This window comes from Phoca vitulina, unplaced genomic scaffold (assembly GCF_004348235.1).
Source record: "Phoca vitulina isolate PV1807 unplaced genomic scaffold, GSC_HSeal_1.0 scaffold3, whole genome shotgun sequence".
Taxonomy (NCBI): domain Eukaryota; kingdom Metazoa; phylum Chordata; class Mammalia; order Carnivora; family Phocidae; genus Phoca; species Phoca vitulina.
This window is the reverse complement of record NW_022589706.1, coordinates 27,555,463-27,571,206: the sequence shown is the minus strand read 5'-3', so window position 1 is coordinate 27,571,206 and position 15,744 is coordinate 27,555,463. Positions and strand designations below refer to the sequence as shown.

At 38.3% G+C, this 15,744-nt stretch overlaps 2 protein-coding genes across 3 annotated transcripts in view; one reads left to right on the top strand and one right to left on the bottom strand.

The window, feature by feature from the left end:
- RFC1 (replication factor C subunit 1) overlaps window positions 1-15,703 on the top strand; it is an 86,388-nt gene extending 70,685 nt beyond the window's left edge. Inside the window, exons 15-25 of one of the 2 annotated variants that reach the window (XM_032400211.1) lie at window positions 684-798; window positions 1,970-2,079; window positions 2,283-2,420; window positions 2,583-2,678; window positions 2,804-2,902; window positions 5,083-5,237; window positions 5,336-5,453; window positions 7,100-7,245; window positions 10,476-10,689; window positions 12,052-12,243; window positions 13,233-15,703. In XM_032400211.1, coding sequence (XP_032256102.1) covers window positions 684-798; window positions 1,970-2,079; window positions 2,283-2,420; window positions 2,583-2,678; window positions 2,804-2,902; window positions 5,083-5,237; window positions 5,336-5,453; window positions 7,100-7,245; window positions 10,476-10,689; window positions 12,052-12,243; window positions 13,233-13,316 — 1,467 coding nt within the window. In that variant the 3' untranslated portion in view covers window positions 13,317-15,703. The remainder of the gene's footprint in view (window positions 1-683; window positions 799-1,969; window positions 2,080-2,282; window positions 2,421-2,582; window positions 2,679-2,803; window positions 2,903-5,082; window positions 5,238-5,335; window positions 5,454-7,099; window positions 7,246-10,475; window positions 10,690-12,051; window positions 12,244-13,232) is intronic. The other variant, XM_032400210.1, reaches the window with a different exon arrangement.
- The window catches only part of WDR19 (WD repeat domain 19), a 122,473-nt gene that overhangs the window by 6,348 nt on the left and 100,381 nt on the right, over window positions 1-15,744 (bottom strand). The window lies entirely within an intron of this gene.

Sequence of the window (15,744 nt, the reverse complement as noted above, 5' to 3'; positions counted from 1 at the left end):
GTTTTGTTTTATCCTTGTTTTGTGGACCAGAGCATAATTTAGCTGGTAGAACAGCTATATATTTTCTGTTTTATTACAAACATTAAAAAAAAAAAAATTTTTTTTCCTAGTCTCTACAATTGTAAACATGACTTTTTTCTCCCTTTATTATCATCATTATTTTGGAGGGGAATTGAGTTAAGGCTTTTCATCAATATAATCAATTTTGGGAAATGAGTCAGAATAACTTGATTTTTCACAGCTTGGTAAGAAGATTATGTATTGGGATGGTTTAATAACGAATGATTTAACTTTATCTTGAAGAGTCAAGAATTATTTTTGGTAACTTAGATTAATTCTGTATGTGATATTGAAATCTTGGGATGGGTATATTTAATTCTTTATAGGATTTTAAGAAGTAAACTTAGTAAAATTGCTTGTTCAGGTATACTCTTCTAGATTAGTGATTTATTAGCTGTGGTTTTAAGATGGAACTTACGTTTGTGTGTGTGTGTGTGTGGTATATATGTATATATTTAAAAAATCTCTTAATATTGTGAGGCATGTTATGTCATCGTCTTTGTCTTTTTTATCCATGGTTCCTTATGTCATTTTTATGCCCACTTTCTTCATTAATTGCCTTGTTTTTGGGGAGAGTTAATAATTTGTATTGCGACAGTAACGGTTTCCAATATTTTGGTTAGGAATTGGGATATAGCTACGTGGAACTGAATGCAAGTGACACTCGGAGTAAGAACAGTTTGAAGGAGGTTGTTGCTGAATCACTGAATAATACCAGCATCACAGGCTTTTATTCAAGTACGTGGGTATTTGAACTGTTTTCTTTGGTTATGTAAGGAAAACAAATTCACTTCAACGTTTAGGAACCAGTATGGAACATTACTATGTGCCAGGCACCCTGCTAAATCCTGGGGCTAATGATGGAACTCTTATAGGACAGTAGTTCCCCCCCTCTTTTTTTTTCAGGTCTTAGCAGTTTCTAAGAATGTGTTAAAATACATATATGGACATGTTTATACATGTTGCACATTTTTTAGAGGATTCATAGGTGAATCTTGTGAAGAGGGAGAGTAAATAAAGTATTATAATTCAATGTGATGAGTGAGGTAATAGAGGCCTGTAGATGAAGAAATGATTTGAATTGGGGCACTGGGGAAAGCCAGGATAAGGGTGGTATTTGTTCAACAGGCCTTGGAGGATGAAAAAGGATCATTTGTGTTCGAAAGAGGTCATATAGGCAAAGATAGTAGCAGAGGAGAAGAAATTGTGAAGGTGACACTGTTTGAGGCTGTAGCTGGTGGTCTGGTATGGCCAGAGTCTATGGGAAAAATAAGATGCTCAAACTGCAGACTCAATAGTGCAGATTTAGAACTTATGGTAGATACTGCACGGTCACCTGAATTCTTGGTACTTTCAATGGTAGCAAATCATTATTAAAAAGGATTTGCTCAGGTAATGTCACTCTGGCTGGTGGGAGTGTTAGTTAATTGGTACTACTCTGGAGAGTAGTCTGGCAATTATTTTCAAAAGTTACATTATATAGACCTTTTAGCCCAGAAATTCCAGCTCTTGGAATTTAGCAATTGATATATGCCAAGTGACATATATATATATAAGGATATTCATTTAGTATGATTTGTAATAGAAGGTTGGAAGCATCTTCATATTTTATCAGTAGATAGTGATTATGATACATGTGTAAAATGGGATATTATTAAATAGCCTTAAAAAATGAGGTGTTAAGGACAGATCACCAAAATATATTGAATGATAAAACCAAGATATATATTTTTATGCACGCATGTTTTCAATATGTATAGGGATACCCGAGGGGGCAAAGGTGGGGGGGAGAATTTCTTTTCATCTGCATATTCTTGTGCCTCTTGCATTTTAGTTTAAAATGTTTTACATGTTTTTTTAATAAAGCAGCAGCATTTGAACAGTTGCTCTTTTTTGTCCCATCCCATAGCTTCTCAGCATGGGTCAGGTGGAGCAGCCCATTCAGTAAGCACGAAACATGCTCTCATCATGGATGAAGTAGATGGCATGGCAGGCAATGAGGACAGGGGAGGAATTCAGGTAATGAAAGCACTGTAGTTTTGCAGTTTTACTGTTGATTTTTAGTTGTAAGATAGTTTTTTTAATATTTAAAGAACTAATTGTGCTGTAATATTTACAATTAAAGCATGTTGCTGAGGTTTTCAAAACCTAAAATACATATATTGTGTAGTATTTTGTTGTTTTTTTTTAAAATAATTATGTGTGCAAATTTGCTTTTTTAGGAATTAATTGGTCTGATAAAGCATACAAAAATTCCCATTATTTGTATGTGCAATGATAGAAATCATCCCAAGATTCGTTCTTTGGTTCATTATTGTTTTGATCTTCGTTTTCAAAGACCTCGAGTTGAACAGATTAAGGTAAAATGATTGTAATTTTTTTTCTCCATCACACACTCCTTCTTATTTTTTGGTCAGTATTTCTCAAAAGTTACCTTTAAAAGTACCTGATAAATATTCTAAAAATATCTGATTATGTGACTTTAAAAAAAACCATTTAGGATTCCCCTTTATCAATTTCAGGGTGCTATGATGTCTATTGCATTTAAAGAGGGTTTGAAGATCCCCCCTCCAGCTATGAATGAAATAATTTTGGGAGCCAATCAAGATATCAGACAGGTAAATTAAATACATATTACGTTAGTAGTTGCTGATTCTTTTGAATTAATGCCTTCAACTTTTCAGAGAGGAAGAATGGCATTATTGTCTCACCTTGACCATGTCTTATTTATGATTTCTGTTAGGTTTTACACAATCTGAGTATGTGGTGTGCACGAAGTAAGGCACTAACCTATGACCAGGCCAAGGCTGATTCTCATAGAGCCAAGAAGGATATCAGACTGGTAAAATAACTTTCCATTTCTTAGTTACTTTCTCAAGCTAAAGCATTTCTTGTTCTACTCATATTAACTTAGTAGAAGTAGTTATTATAGTTCCTTGACACACCTATTGAACCTGTGGATATTTATAATAAGAAAGACAGCTGCTAAAAGGTTTTCTAATTCAAATGAATTTTTCCTCAAGGACTGTTAGTGTACATTGTAAATTATGAGAAATGGAAGTTTTAAATTATATTCATGCTTCAGTAGTTATAAAATGGTCTTTTCAGAGTCCCTTATGTATAGATTTCATGGTTTGAAGTTTTGGAACTTTAAGAATAATCTGTTTCAAATGGCCTATAATTTATTTATTTATTTATTTATTTTTTAAAAGATTTTATTTATTTGACAGAGAGAGAGAGAGAGGGAACACAAGTAAGGGGAGTGGGAGAGGGAGAAGCAGGCTCCCCGCTGAGCAGGGAGCCCGATGCGGGGCTCAATTCCGGGACCCTGGGACCATGACCTGAGCCGAAGGCAGATGCTTAACCAACTGAGCCACCCAGGCGCCCCTCAAATGGCCTATAATTTAAGTACCTCTCTGAAACTTGAAACCAGAAGTCGGTATTAATTATCTGTGTTCTATTTCACCTAGTCACTAGTCAGAATTTATTATTACAGTTAGAGCAGTGATTAAGTAGTGTTTGTAACCCCCTCTCTCCCTGCCTTTTTTTAATCAAACTTTTTTTTTTTTTAAGATTTTCTTTATTTATTTGTCAGAGAGAGAGAGAGAGAACACAAGCAGGGGGAGCAGCAGGCAGAGGGAGAAGCAGACTCCCCACCTCGCAAGGAACCCGATGCAGGACTTGATCCCAGGACGCTGGGATCATGACCTGAGCCGAAGGCAGACGCTTAACCGACTGAGCCACCCAAGCGTCCCTAAATCAATACACTTTTTAAGAGCAGTTTTAGTTTCATAGCAAAATTTAGCACAGGGTACAAAGACTTCCCTTATTATCACCTGCCTCCAGACTCCTACAACCTCTTCCACTATTAATATCCCCCACCAGAGTGGTACATTTGTTACAGTTGAACCTACACTGATACACCCAAAGGCCATAGTTTACATTGGGGTTAGTTCACTCTTGATGTACATTCCATAGGTTTTGACAGATGTATCATAGCTTATATCCACCATTGTATATCACACAGAATACTTTCACTGCCCTAAAAATACTCTGTACTCCTCCTGTTCATCCATCCCTTCCCCCAACTCCTGACAATCACTAATCTTTTTTTTTAGATTGTTTGTTTATTTTAGAGACAGCATGAGCAGAGGGAGAAGCAGAGGGAGAGGGACAAGCGGACTCCACGTTCAGTGTGGAGCCCGACACGGGGCTCAGTCTCATGACCCTGAGATCATGACCTGAGCCGAAATCAAGAGTCAGCCAGCCACTTAACTGACTAAGCCACCCAATGCCCCAATCACTAATCTTTTTATTGTCTTCATAGTTGCACCATTTTCAGAATGTCATGTAGTTGGAATCATACAGTATATAGCCTTTTCAGTTTGGCTTTTTGTTTTGTTTTTTGTTTTTTGAGAGAGAGAGCACGTGCGAGCGAGTGCAAGCAGGGGGAGGGGCAAACAGAGAGGGAGAGAAAATCTTAAGTGGGCTCCATGATGCAGGGCTCGATCTCACGACCCTGACATCATGACCCAAGCGGAAATCAAGAGTCAGACGCTTAACCAACAGCCACTCAGGCACCCCCAGAGAGGCTACTTTCAGTTAGTAATGTGCATTTAAGGTTTCTACATATCTTTTCATGGCCTTATTATAGTTCATTTCTTTTTTGTGCTGAATAATATTCCAGTGTCTGGATGTACCACAGTTTATTGACCTTATGAAAGACATCTGGATTGCTTCCAAGTTTTGTCAGTTATGAATAAAGCTGCTGTAAAGATCCATGTGCAGGTTTTTTGTGTAGTATGTTTTCAGTTCGTTTGGATAAATACCAAGGAGGACAATTAAGAGTATATTTAGTTTTGTAAAAAAACTGCCAGTCTGTCTTCCAAGTGACTATACCATTTTGCATTCCTACTAGCAATAAATGAGAGTTCCTGTTGCTCCACATCTCTGCCAGCATTTGATGTTGTCAGTATTTTGGACATTGGCCGTCCTACTAGGTGTGTCCTTCCCTTTTTTTAGGGCCCATTTGATGTTGCCCGGAAGGTGTTTGCAGCTGGAGAGGAGACTGCTCATATGTCACTTGTGGACAAGTCCGATCTGTTCTTTCATGATTACTCAATAGCACCCCTCTTTGTCCAGGAGAACTACATACACGTGAAGCCTGTCGCTGCAGGGTGAGTGTTCAGAGCTAGTGAGGGGTAGGCCATGTTCCTGGGAGAGAGGGGGAGGAGGTATGGGCAGTGGTGTGATCCAGACTGCTTTATTTATGCAGGGGTGACATGAAAAAGCACCTGATGCTTTTAAGCAGAGCAGCAGATAGCATATGCGATGGTGACCTAGTGGACCGTCAGATCCGGAGTAAGCAAAACTGGAGCCTTCTGCCTGCACAGGTAAGCACGATGCAGACTCTGCTTTAGGTAAAACAGAAGAGCTGTGAGCTCCTGTAGTTATGTGAAATACCAGAGAAACATTATGGCTCTTACGGCAAAAATAAAGTCTGTTCTAGATTAAAATGCTCTGGGGTCACAATTGTCTATTTTTTAATAAAAATGAAACATAAAAATAGCCTTACTTTTCAGGGTTTCAAAATGTCTTTATGTAAATGGACATATGGAAATAGGAACATTAGATTCTGGACATAAATAAGATGTTAGTCAAAAGTTTTATTTGCTCTGTTTTACCTTAAGAATGCCTTTCTTTTTTGTCATTCTTGAGTCTCCCCGATGGTGACTAAGTAGCTCCTACTTGAAGATGCAGCCAGGGCAGGTCAGCAGCTACTTCTCTGATATGTGAATTCTGATTGTCTTCTTCCTTGCTGAAGAGGCAGCTTTATACTGGTACTTTATTTAGGTGGTAACTTTCACTCAAAACAGAGTTTTGCAAACTTTCATAATTAAGAATATTATTTCTTCTTGAGTTTTGCATATTTATATGGCATTATTGGCCCAAGTAATAATAAGCAAGGGACTTCTGGAAGGCCTACTCCTCTCTTAATTCTATCTATACATTGTTGGGAAACAAAAAACAAAGATTCATTCTGGATATAAAGAATCCTTTCTCTTATGTTTTACAAGTGTTCATTTTTTAAACTAATAATTGTATCTTTAAGAATTTATCCTAAAGAAATAACTTTAAACATAGGAAAAGCTGAATGTACAAAAATATTACATGAGTTTTGATACTGTAAGAAATCGGAGAAAATCTCCATGTCTGGCAGTTGGAGAATGATTAATTATGGTAAATACTCTTGATGGAATATTATGCATTCCTTAAAATTACTTATAAAGATTGTCTAATATGAAAAATGCTTATGAGAGAATATTATTAGAATAAAGCAGGATACAAAATTTATGTATAATTCCAACTTTAAAAAAGTATGAGCCCTGGATCTAGAAGATATCAAGGATACCTTTGTAAAAATCTTTTCTCAAGTACCAGTTTACTTAATACTCTATTCAGTTTTCCATGCTTTGATCTACCTGCGCTATCAATAGTTTATGTTAAAGACAATCATGTTCCTCTTTTTTTTTTAAGATTTTATTTATTTATTTGACAGAGAGAGAGAGAGATAGCGAGAGCAGGAACACAAGCAGGGGGAGTGAGAGAGGGAGAAGCAGGCTTCCCGCCAAGCAGGGAGCCGGATGCGGGGCTCGATCCCAGGACCCTGGGATCACGACCTGAGCCGAAGGCAGACGCTTAACGACTGAGCCACCCAGGCACCGCAGTCGTATTCCTTTTAAAGTCTTTTCTGCATCATGCAGTAACTGGTATGTTGGGATCAGTTGGTTGAGGAGGCCGAACTGCCAGATGATCTCTCTGCGGGCTATAACATGTATTGGACTGATAACGTTGTTTTCTCCGGGAGTGGTTTCCCATACTGACAGATGAGAGACAGAGGGAAAGGGTGTGATGCCCTGGAATTAGGTACCTGGGACAGTGTTGCTTCATTTGCTCCAGACTCTTTGGAAGCCAACAGCTGTGTAGGAAGCAACTTTGTACTGAATTCAAATTGTGGACTGCAATTGATTTTTTTCAGGCCATTTATGCCAGTGTTCTTCCTGGAGAGTTAATGAGGGGGTACATGACTCAGTTTCCTACCTTCCCAAGCTGGTTGGGGAAGCACTCATCTACCGGCAAACATGATCGTATTGTACAGGACCTAGCACTGCACATGAGTCTTAGGTAAGTGGTATTAGTCCATGTGTGGCATTTTATCAGTGTAGTGTATTTATTTAACCTTTAGCCAGTGAGGATAGCATAAGTCAAAAGATTTGTGTTTCAGTTTTGATTTTTTTTTTTTTGAAGATTTTTTTTTATTTATTTGACAGAGAGAGGCACAGCGAGAGAGGGAACACAAGCAGGGGGAGTGGGAGAGGGAGGAGCAGGCTTCCCACCGAGCAGGGAGCCCGATGTGGGGCTCGATCCCGGGACCCGAGATCATGACCTGAGCCGAAGGCAAGATGCTTAACGACTGAGCCACCCAGACGCCCCTCAGTTTTGATTTTATTGCGAACTAGATAAATGATCCTGGATAAGTTCCTTATATTTTGTGGGCCTGAGTTTTATTATCTATAATTAGTATAATACTTGTTTTGTCACTTAAAAGTATACTTTGGAGAATAAGCCCAGTTGGTAGATGTGCCATAACTTTAAGATAAATTTTAAAGCTATGTAAATCTGAGGTAGGGCTACTATTTATCATGACTATGCCTGTTACTAGTAGGCATACATAATGTCTCAGCTTCCAAATAATTTAATAGGAAAAAGGGGACTATTTAAATAGTCCTAGTAGGATACTAGGTTATAGTACCTATCCTAGTAGTAAACTGACCTAGTCATTTAGGGTAGGGGACACAGTTTAGCATATAACAACAGGAGGCAGACATGCAGATGACTGAAAATCAATCTGCCTGGAGAAGTTTAATGAAGTCCAAAAATTCTTATTTGGTACAATTTGTTAAAGTTTAGAAACTTAGAAAATGTGCATGCACATAAATATTAAGTGAACTTTAGGAATTTATTTTTAACCACGAAGAACTACTTGAGCAGTCTTACTTCTCTTTCTGATCTCTGGAGGGAATGTTTACATTGGTCCACTCTTAACTTTTTGTCTGAAGCTGAACTGAAATGGTTCCTTTCTTCTTCCTGTAGAATTCTACTTCCTACTGTGGTCCCTCTTCTTAGCCTATGGCATGGGTCTTTTTTTGCCACTCTTGTAATCGTTTCCTATTGTTGCTGTAACAAATTACCAAAACTTAATGGTTTAAAATAACACAAATTTATTGCCCCCTTAAGATGCAAAGAATGTCCTGGATTATATGGGCAGGCCCAGTGTAATTATAAGGGTCTTTACCAAAAAAAAAAAAAAGGGGAGGGGGAGGCAGCCATATCAAGTCAGAGAGAAAGAGATTTTAAGATGTTACATTGTTGGCTTTGAAGATGGGAAAAAAGACCATGAGCCAAGGGATGTCCATGGCCTCTAGAAATTAGAAAGGGTTGCATTTCCCACTGCTTTTCTCATTGCTCAAGTGGGAGGCCTGGCTTTGAGCTCTTTTCCTATTCCCTGCCCTCTGTTTTTTAAAAAGGTGATGCATCCCTGTGCCCTAGGGGTATCCGCCTTTGACTCCCCCACCCTTCATGTAGATTGTGAGCACTGGACTTCCACTTTGTTTTGTGGCTGTGCTTTTGTGTATCCGTCCCCTTCTCCCATTAGACCGAGCATTTCTGGTGGTAGGAACTGAGGCCTACCCATCCAGCATATAAAATTGGTTGGTAAATGTTCCCTAATGAATCACACACAGGACATTGTCATCATCAAAGGACATCTATAGTGAATTTCACAATTTTTAAAGTAAATTAGGACCTTCCTATTTAACTTTTTTTTTTTTTTTTGAAGATTTTATTTATTTATTTGATAGATAGCGAGAGCAGGAACGACAAACAGGGGGAGTGGGAGAGGGAGAAGCAGGCTTCCCGCCGAGCAAGGAGCCTGATGCAGGGCTCGATCCCAGGACCCCAGGATCATGACCTGAGCTGAAGGCAGACGCTTAATGACTGAACCACCCAGGCGCCCCCCTATTTAACTTTTTAACCCTGATTAAGTCATTGAACTTTTGGAAGTGCGATTTTATCATTAGTTCTTGTTGGGGTTATAGATGCCTTTGAGAATCTGAAAGCTCTTTGATCTTTATTACTCCCAAATGTGCTAATGCACAAACAATGCTAGGGGAATTACAGATTTCTGAGGTTAAGAACCCTTGATTTAGGAACACTAGATACCTTTAGACTTTTCTAGAGTTGAATTCTCTGTGATTTGGAGTAAAAGATAACAGTAATGTAACAAAATATAAGAGAATACTTTTGAAAAAGTTTCATGATTTTCTTAGGCACTGTGGCTTAGGGCTCATACTTGTCTTTAAGTACTAATTGTGCTCGATTATAGAAGACTGAATCTAGAGGAAATGGGTGAATTTAAAATAAGGGTTTTTTTGGATTCTTTGCCTAGGTAGTAAAACAGTTGGGGGCAGGGTTCTAGATTTCTAATCAAGAGAACTGTTCAGACTCAGTTACCTGAAGGCAAGAGCAGGACCCATTAATAATTTTAACATTTTTATGGGTTCTGAAGCCTAACAGCTTTTGAGGTTTCTCGTTTGGATTATGCACACATATAATTGCCTCATTTGATGATGGAGGCAGCTGGACTGGAAAGATTTAGATTGGTGGCATTTTGTTTTGTTCATCTCTTTTCTGTCTTTGAGTGACAGTATTTAAGAGCACGAGAGAAAGTCATTTCATGATAACATTGTAGTTCTCAGCAGACTTTTTCCTGAAGCCTTCCCCTCACAAGTGTGGACTACCTTGTGATTGTGCAGGGACATTTTCTGCAGTTTTCTTAGTTTGGGGAAAGCCCTGCTCTAGAACTAAAGATTTCAGAGTAACCCTATTAGGAAATATGAGGGAAATATTCATATATAATTTTGTATGTTATAATCAGATCAAAAGGTATTGCAGACCGTCATGTAGTAAGTAGCAGTGGAACTTGAGGTAGGAAATCTCACTGCCTTTTACTGATGCTTTTAATATTTGGAACTAGGAATGAATAATCTTTGGCTATATTAAGTATGAGTACATAGAAATCCTGTTGTTGCCCAGGCCTTGAGAGTAGGTTGCAAGTAGAACCTACATTTGTGTTTTTCATTCACTGATCCAGAGAAGTAGAAAATTCATTCCCTTTGAGCACACTGGTGTGTGTCCATCATCCTGATGGTGTAGTGCTAGGCTTTCTCTACCAGCTGTTAAATAGTAGACATTACATTGGGCATTATTAAAAGTGGATTGAACTTCACACTATGACTTGAGTTGGTGGTAGTTTGCCACTGACTACAGTTATGTCTCTTTTGTTTTGGTTTAAGAACTTATTCCAGCAAAAGGACTGTAAACATGGATTATCTGTCCCATGTAAGGGATGCACTTGTACAGCCCTTGACCTCACAAGGGGTAGAAGGAGTACAGGACGTTATTGCTCTTATGGACACCTACTACTTGATGAAAGAAGACTTTGAGAATATCATGGAAATTAGCAGCTGGGGAGGCAAATCTAGTCCCTTCTCCAGGCTGGACCCCAAGGTAAATTGTGTAACTCACTGGTTCTCCGTCACTTTGTGATTACAAGTTTGTAGTAGGAGTATTTCAGAGATGTTGTCGGTGCTTTAAAAAGGTTTAATTTTTTCCCCTTAAATGCTTTTTGCTTCTTATGGCCTATGCTTTCCAAAGATACTATTTGAGTGCAGTATTAAGAATGGACTTCTGGATTTGACCTTAACGATTTGTAGTTTTATCATTGCTTTATGTTGAGTGGAAAAGCAAGACATGAAATCTGAGAAGCCAGTATATTAATGTATTCCATGTAAAGTCGGGTGGATGAGCCTGGGGAAGTAAGTCAGGTGGTGGTAATACATTATGAGAAGAAAGATGTGTTTATTGGTTGAGGATTTTTATACTTTTTCTCAGTCTGCCTAATCTGTGAACTTAGTATTTATTATAGTTGGACAGTTTATTATGTAATAATGTATCCCCTACTTTCTTTATATAATGAGCATGAAAAAACTAAAAGGACATAACATGGATCTGTAATATCCAGTACCTCACACTCTGCCTGTTTCTTTGGTGCTGTTTTATTTTATTTATTTATTTTTTAAAGATTTTATTTATTTATTTGACAGAGACACAGCGAGAGGGAACACAAGCAGGGGGAGTGGGAGAGGGAGAAGCAGGCTTCTGGAACGCAGGGCAGGGAGCCCAGTGCAGGGCTTGATCCTAGGACCGTGGGATCATGACCTGAGCCGAAGGCAGATGCTTAACAACTGAGCCACCCAGGCGCCCCAGTTTGGTGCTGTTTTAGAAGATATATTCTCTATGGCTTACCTTCTCTAGAATTTTGATCTGACTTTATGGTTATGGGTAAATTCTCTCATGAGAGACCTCCATTGTTAGAATTCAAGGACTAATTCTACAATTATGTTTAGAAGCTTCAAGTTAAGGCTTTCAAGTTACTTAGTATTTTGAATTAACCATTATTATGATAAAGGTAATTTGTGTATTTTGTAGTAATTAAAGGCCAAGTTTAACTTGTACCTTATTGTAAGTCTTTTTTGATTTATTAATTCACTATGCTTCTCACTTTGTAGAACTGTGGGATGCACTAAATAGGCAAAAATGATGAGCTAAAGTTCTTTTTTTTTTTCTTTTTTCCTGCCTAATGTTCCCAAATACTAGTTCTTATTTTTGAGTCATGGGCTCTATTAAGAATGTCATGAAAAACATAGAACTTCTCCGTAGAAAAATGTATATAAGTACACTTACATGTACATGCGTAAATATTTCACAGAATATTTCACGGATCTTGCAGGATCTCACAAAACCTTTGGTTTAAAATTAGGATTGTTTGGCACTTATTTTTAACAGCCTCTTTCTATTCCTTTCCTATAGGTGAAAGCAGCCTTCACAAGAACTTACAATAAGGAAGTCCACCTTACTCCATATTCACTTCAGGCAGTAAAGACACCCAGACACAGCACAGGCCCAGCACTGGATTCTGAATACAATGAAGAGTTAAATGAAGAGGACTCTCAATCTGATGAGAAAGACCAAGACTCTGTGGAAACTGATGCAATGATCAAGGTAGTATTTTAAGCTACAGACAGGAAATGCCATGATATTCCCTCGGTAGTTTATCTTTTCTTGTGTACAACACGCCTTCTGAAATTATTCAGGGCCTGTTTTAAGTTTTTACATTCATCACATTGAGGGTAGAGAAGGTATAGATTTTATTCTTATAAATAGCTGCTTATAATAGTGGAAGAAGGCAAGAAAATAGGCCATCATATGATGGTCATATGCTGTTAGAAAAAGTACCAGTTTTATTTGGTCATTGGTGTGTGCTTTACCATAGACACATATTTTTACAGTTTAATTAAGAAAAACATTTTCAGTGAAACTCTTTCTTCTGTAATTTGTGTTTTGCTATAGCCATTGAACTGCCTATAGAAATTTCTCAGAATGAAACAGTCTTGTCTTGTGCTAGGAAAGATTAAAACCATTTATGGTGTCAGCCTACTGTTTACCTTTGGCTAAGGCAAAGGAATCTAGTCTGTGTTCTCTTCTTTCCTTAGTGTGTGTCATTCTTGTCCCTCATTTCTGTTTTGTATATGCAAGGGTAGGAAAAGCGGCCTTCTGCAGTGTAGCTCTCTAGTCTTGTGTAGACATAAGAGGTTGTCTCCCTCTCTCCCCTTCCCAAAAACCGAACGTGTTTAGATCTCTAATCGGAAACTGAAAGAAAAGGAAATTCTTCATTAAAACATTACCTTATTAGTAAATTATCTCCTGCTCATTTTGTCTTTCCTAAATATACCTATCTCCTAAATCCAAGAAACTATGCCTGGGGAACGTGTCTTAGTTCTAGATTCTAAATAGCTTTTATGTAGTTAAAGGCTCCAACTAGCCCAGTTGTTCCTTGAAAGTAAGCTCATCTGGAGTGGTGGTAGGTGAAGATGTTTGCAACCTTTCTATTACGTTGCAGGTAAAGATCAGCTTTATTGTAGAAATTGACTTATTTCATTGCCTCATAAATACAGCTATTAACTATTTTGTGCATTCTTCTCTCCCAACAGAAAAAGACAAAATCTTCAAAGCCTTCAAAATCAGAAAAAGATAAGGAGTTCAGAAAAGGAAAAGGAAAAAGTTCAAAGAAATGAAATGAAACTGTTTTTCACTACTGACAGCCACTTTTTACTCACCCCGTTGACCCGTCTAGCTTGTCTAGATAATGCCTTGTTTTTTCCAAAGGAATCATATTTTAGCATAATGGGGCAACTCAGTGGTCCCATTATAAATAAACGGTGGTACAGCTAGAGGGATGTAACCAGTAGGCTAACATACACCTCTTATAGAGGTTGATAGGACTGCTTGGGTCCTCCACTGTCCCCTGTCAATCTAATTAGATTGTGCTTCATATTGACTGTGTATAATCAGAAACTACATTTGAGCTTTGGAGTCAGATTTTAGTTAACAGTAATATGCCTGGGAACGTTGGTACTAAGGCAACTTTTGTAGGCTTAAGAATTTATCCCAATGGCCTTTATAGGACCGATGCCGATTTTTTTAAAAAGGTAGTTACTATTATGTGGTGAAATTTTGTAAATAAATCATAATACAAAACAGTCACCACCTAGAACTGGTGTTCTTTGTATATTGTCAAATATCTTACAAAATATAAATCAGGAATAAACATGTTCCACATGACACATGTGCAAATTCTTAAGAATGTCATCTTGTACAGTAAAATAGTATGTTGGTATATTACATTCCTTATTAGTTTGCAAATGATTGGGTAAAAAGCTAACTCTTCCTCACTAACCAGTTGTGTGAAGCAGAACTTTGGCCGTTAGACAGTCAGAACTCTCATTCCCAACTTGATTACCTCTGTGAGTGCCAGCCATATCTCTGTTGTGAACGGCATGTCATGGACAGGCCTCTGTGGCATCACTGGAGGGGATGGGCGGCTGTAAAAGGATTGCCACATTTTTAGCCTTCCAGAGTCTCAACTCATCAGGTTCAAACCAGTAGGGTCTAGGTCAGGTCAGAATCTTAGTCTCACTCTGACTTGGGACAAAATGAATGCTGGCTTTTGTTTGCCTCTGGGAGCTCTGGTTCTGCCCTCTGACTGATTCCACAAACCGTACTGGAATTTTAGATTGTCCCTGTAACTGTACTTGCTGAGTGGGTCTGAGGCTGTGGAAGTAGCCTGGAATTTAGCTGTCTAGCTGTTTTGAAATTTTGTCAGGAAATGTTCAGAGGTATGTGCTAAAAGGAATGTAAAATTAGGATACTATTTCCTCCCTTTAAGTAATTGACAGTATTGTTTGGGAGGTGAGACATGAAGTTCTTGAGACATTTAAAGTGTACTTACCAGTGTGAAAAATGTCTTTCATGTAGACTAAGTTCATTATGGGAATAAAATGTTGCCTTCAGCCTTGCCCCTCTCTTTGTTAAAGCCCAGCTCGAAACTTCTGCTTCAGTGAAGATCTCCTTGATTGACGACTGCCTCACCTCACCAGTGGGGTGAGCATGGCTTTCTTCCGCATATTCTATTGCTTTTTGATATGAAAGTCATGTCTGCCTACTTGTTTTTTATTCGCCAGGAAAGGGAGTGTAATCTCCTTGCAGCCAGAACAATGAATATGAGTTTACTTGTAAATTATGATTTTGTTAATAATTCTAAATGCTCTGATTGATTGGCATAATCAATGTATAAGATAAATAACTTAGAATTAGAGGTTATAAATACACTCTTTTAAAATAGGAGGACAACATGGATCTGCTGGAGCTACGTGATGGCCACGTGTCTTTGCAGAATAAAACTGCATACTTCTTTTGACATCCATTGTGTCTTGGCCATTTTGGAGGCTGTAACAAACTACTGTGCTTTATCCTTCATCCTGTTAAGTTTTTGCGGTCCATTGCAGCAACATTATTTGGCCTCTTGAAGTTATTAACAAGGAGCAGTGTTGTATGTACTGGGAGGAGTATCTTCCTAAATAAGTTCTGGTGTAATTATGCTTATTAGTGAATGTTTATTAGTGAATGTTTAAAGCCCATAACTCCCCAGATATGGGATCTCACAGATCCCAAGTGCCTATGGCTCTTATTCCTATAACTTTACAACATCCCTCCAATGATAATGGGAAAACAAGAGGATGATAGGTGGGTTTAATGATAATGACTTGTATCACTTAGTAAAGCCAAGGCCTCTGGCCTATTCTCTAGCCAGGCTTTGTGGGAGGAAGATCAGATCATAAAGTTGGAGGCATCATGTATGTGGATACTTGGATGCGATGAAACATTATTGTCCCTTGGGTACTACCACAGGCCTGCAGGTAGCTTTGTAATACTCGGGATGCTGGTGGCTATGCTGTTAACATTCAGAGTTAGGTTATTTGCCTCATTTCTGCAGCTGCTCAGACTTTGGTGACATTGGCTTTGGCTGACAAGGAAGCATATACTGATGCAGGAAAAAGGGGGGTGTGTGTGATATGGGGAAGATTCTGGAAAATGTACATCTTCAGGGGAAATCAAATGATTTAATTTTGTGAAAGGAATTAACAACTCAGGAGATAGCTTATG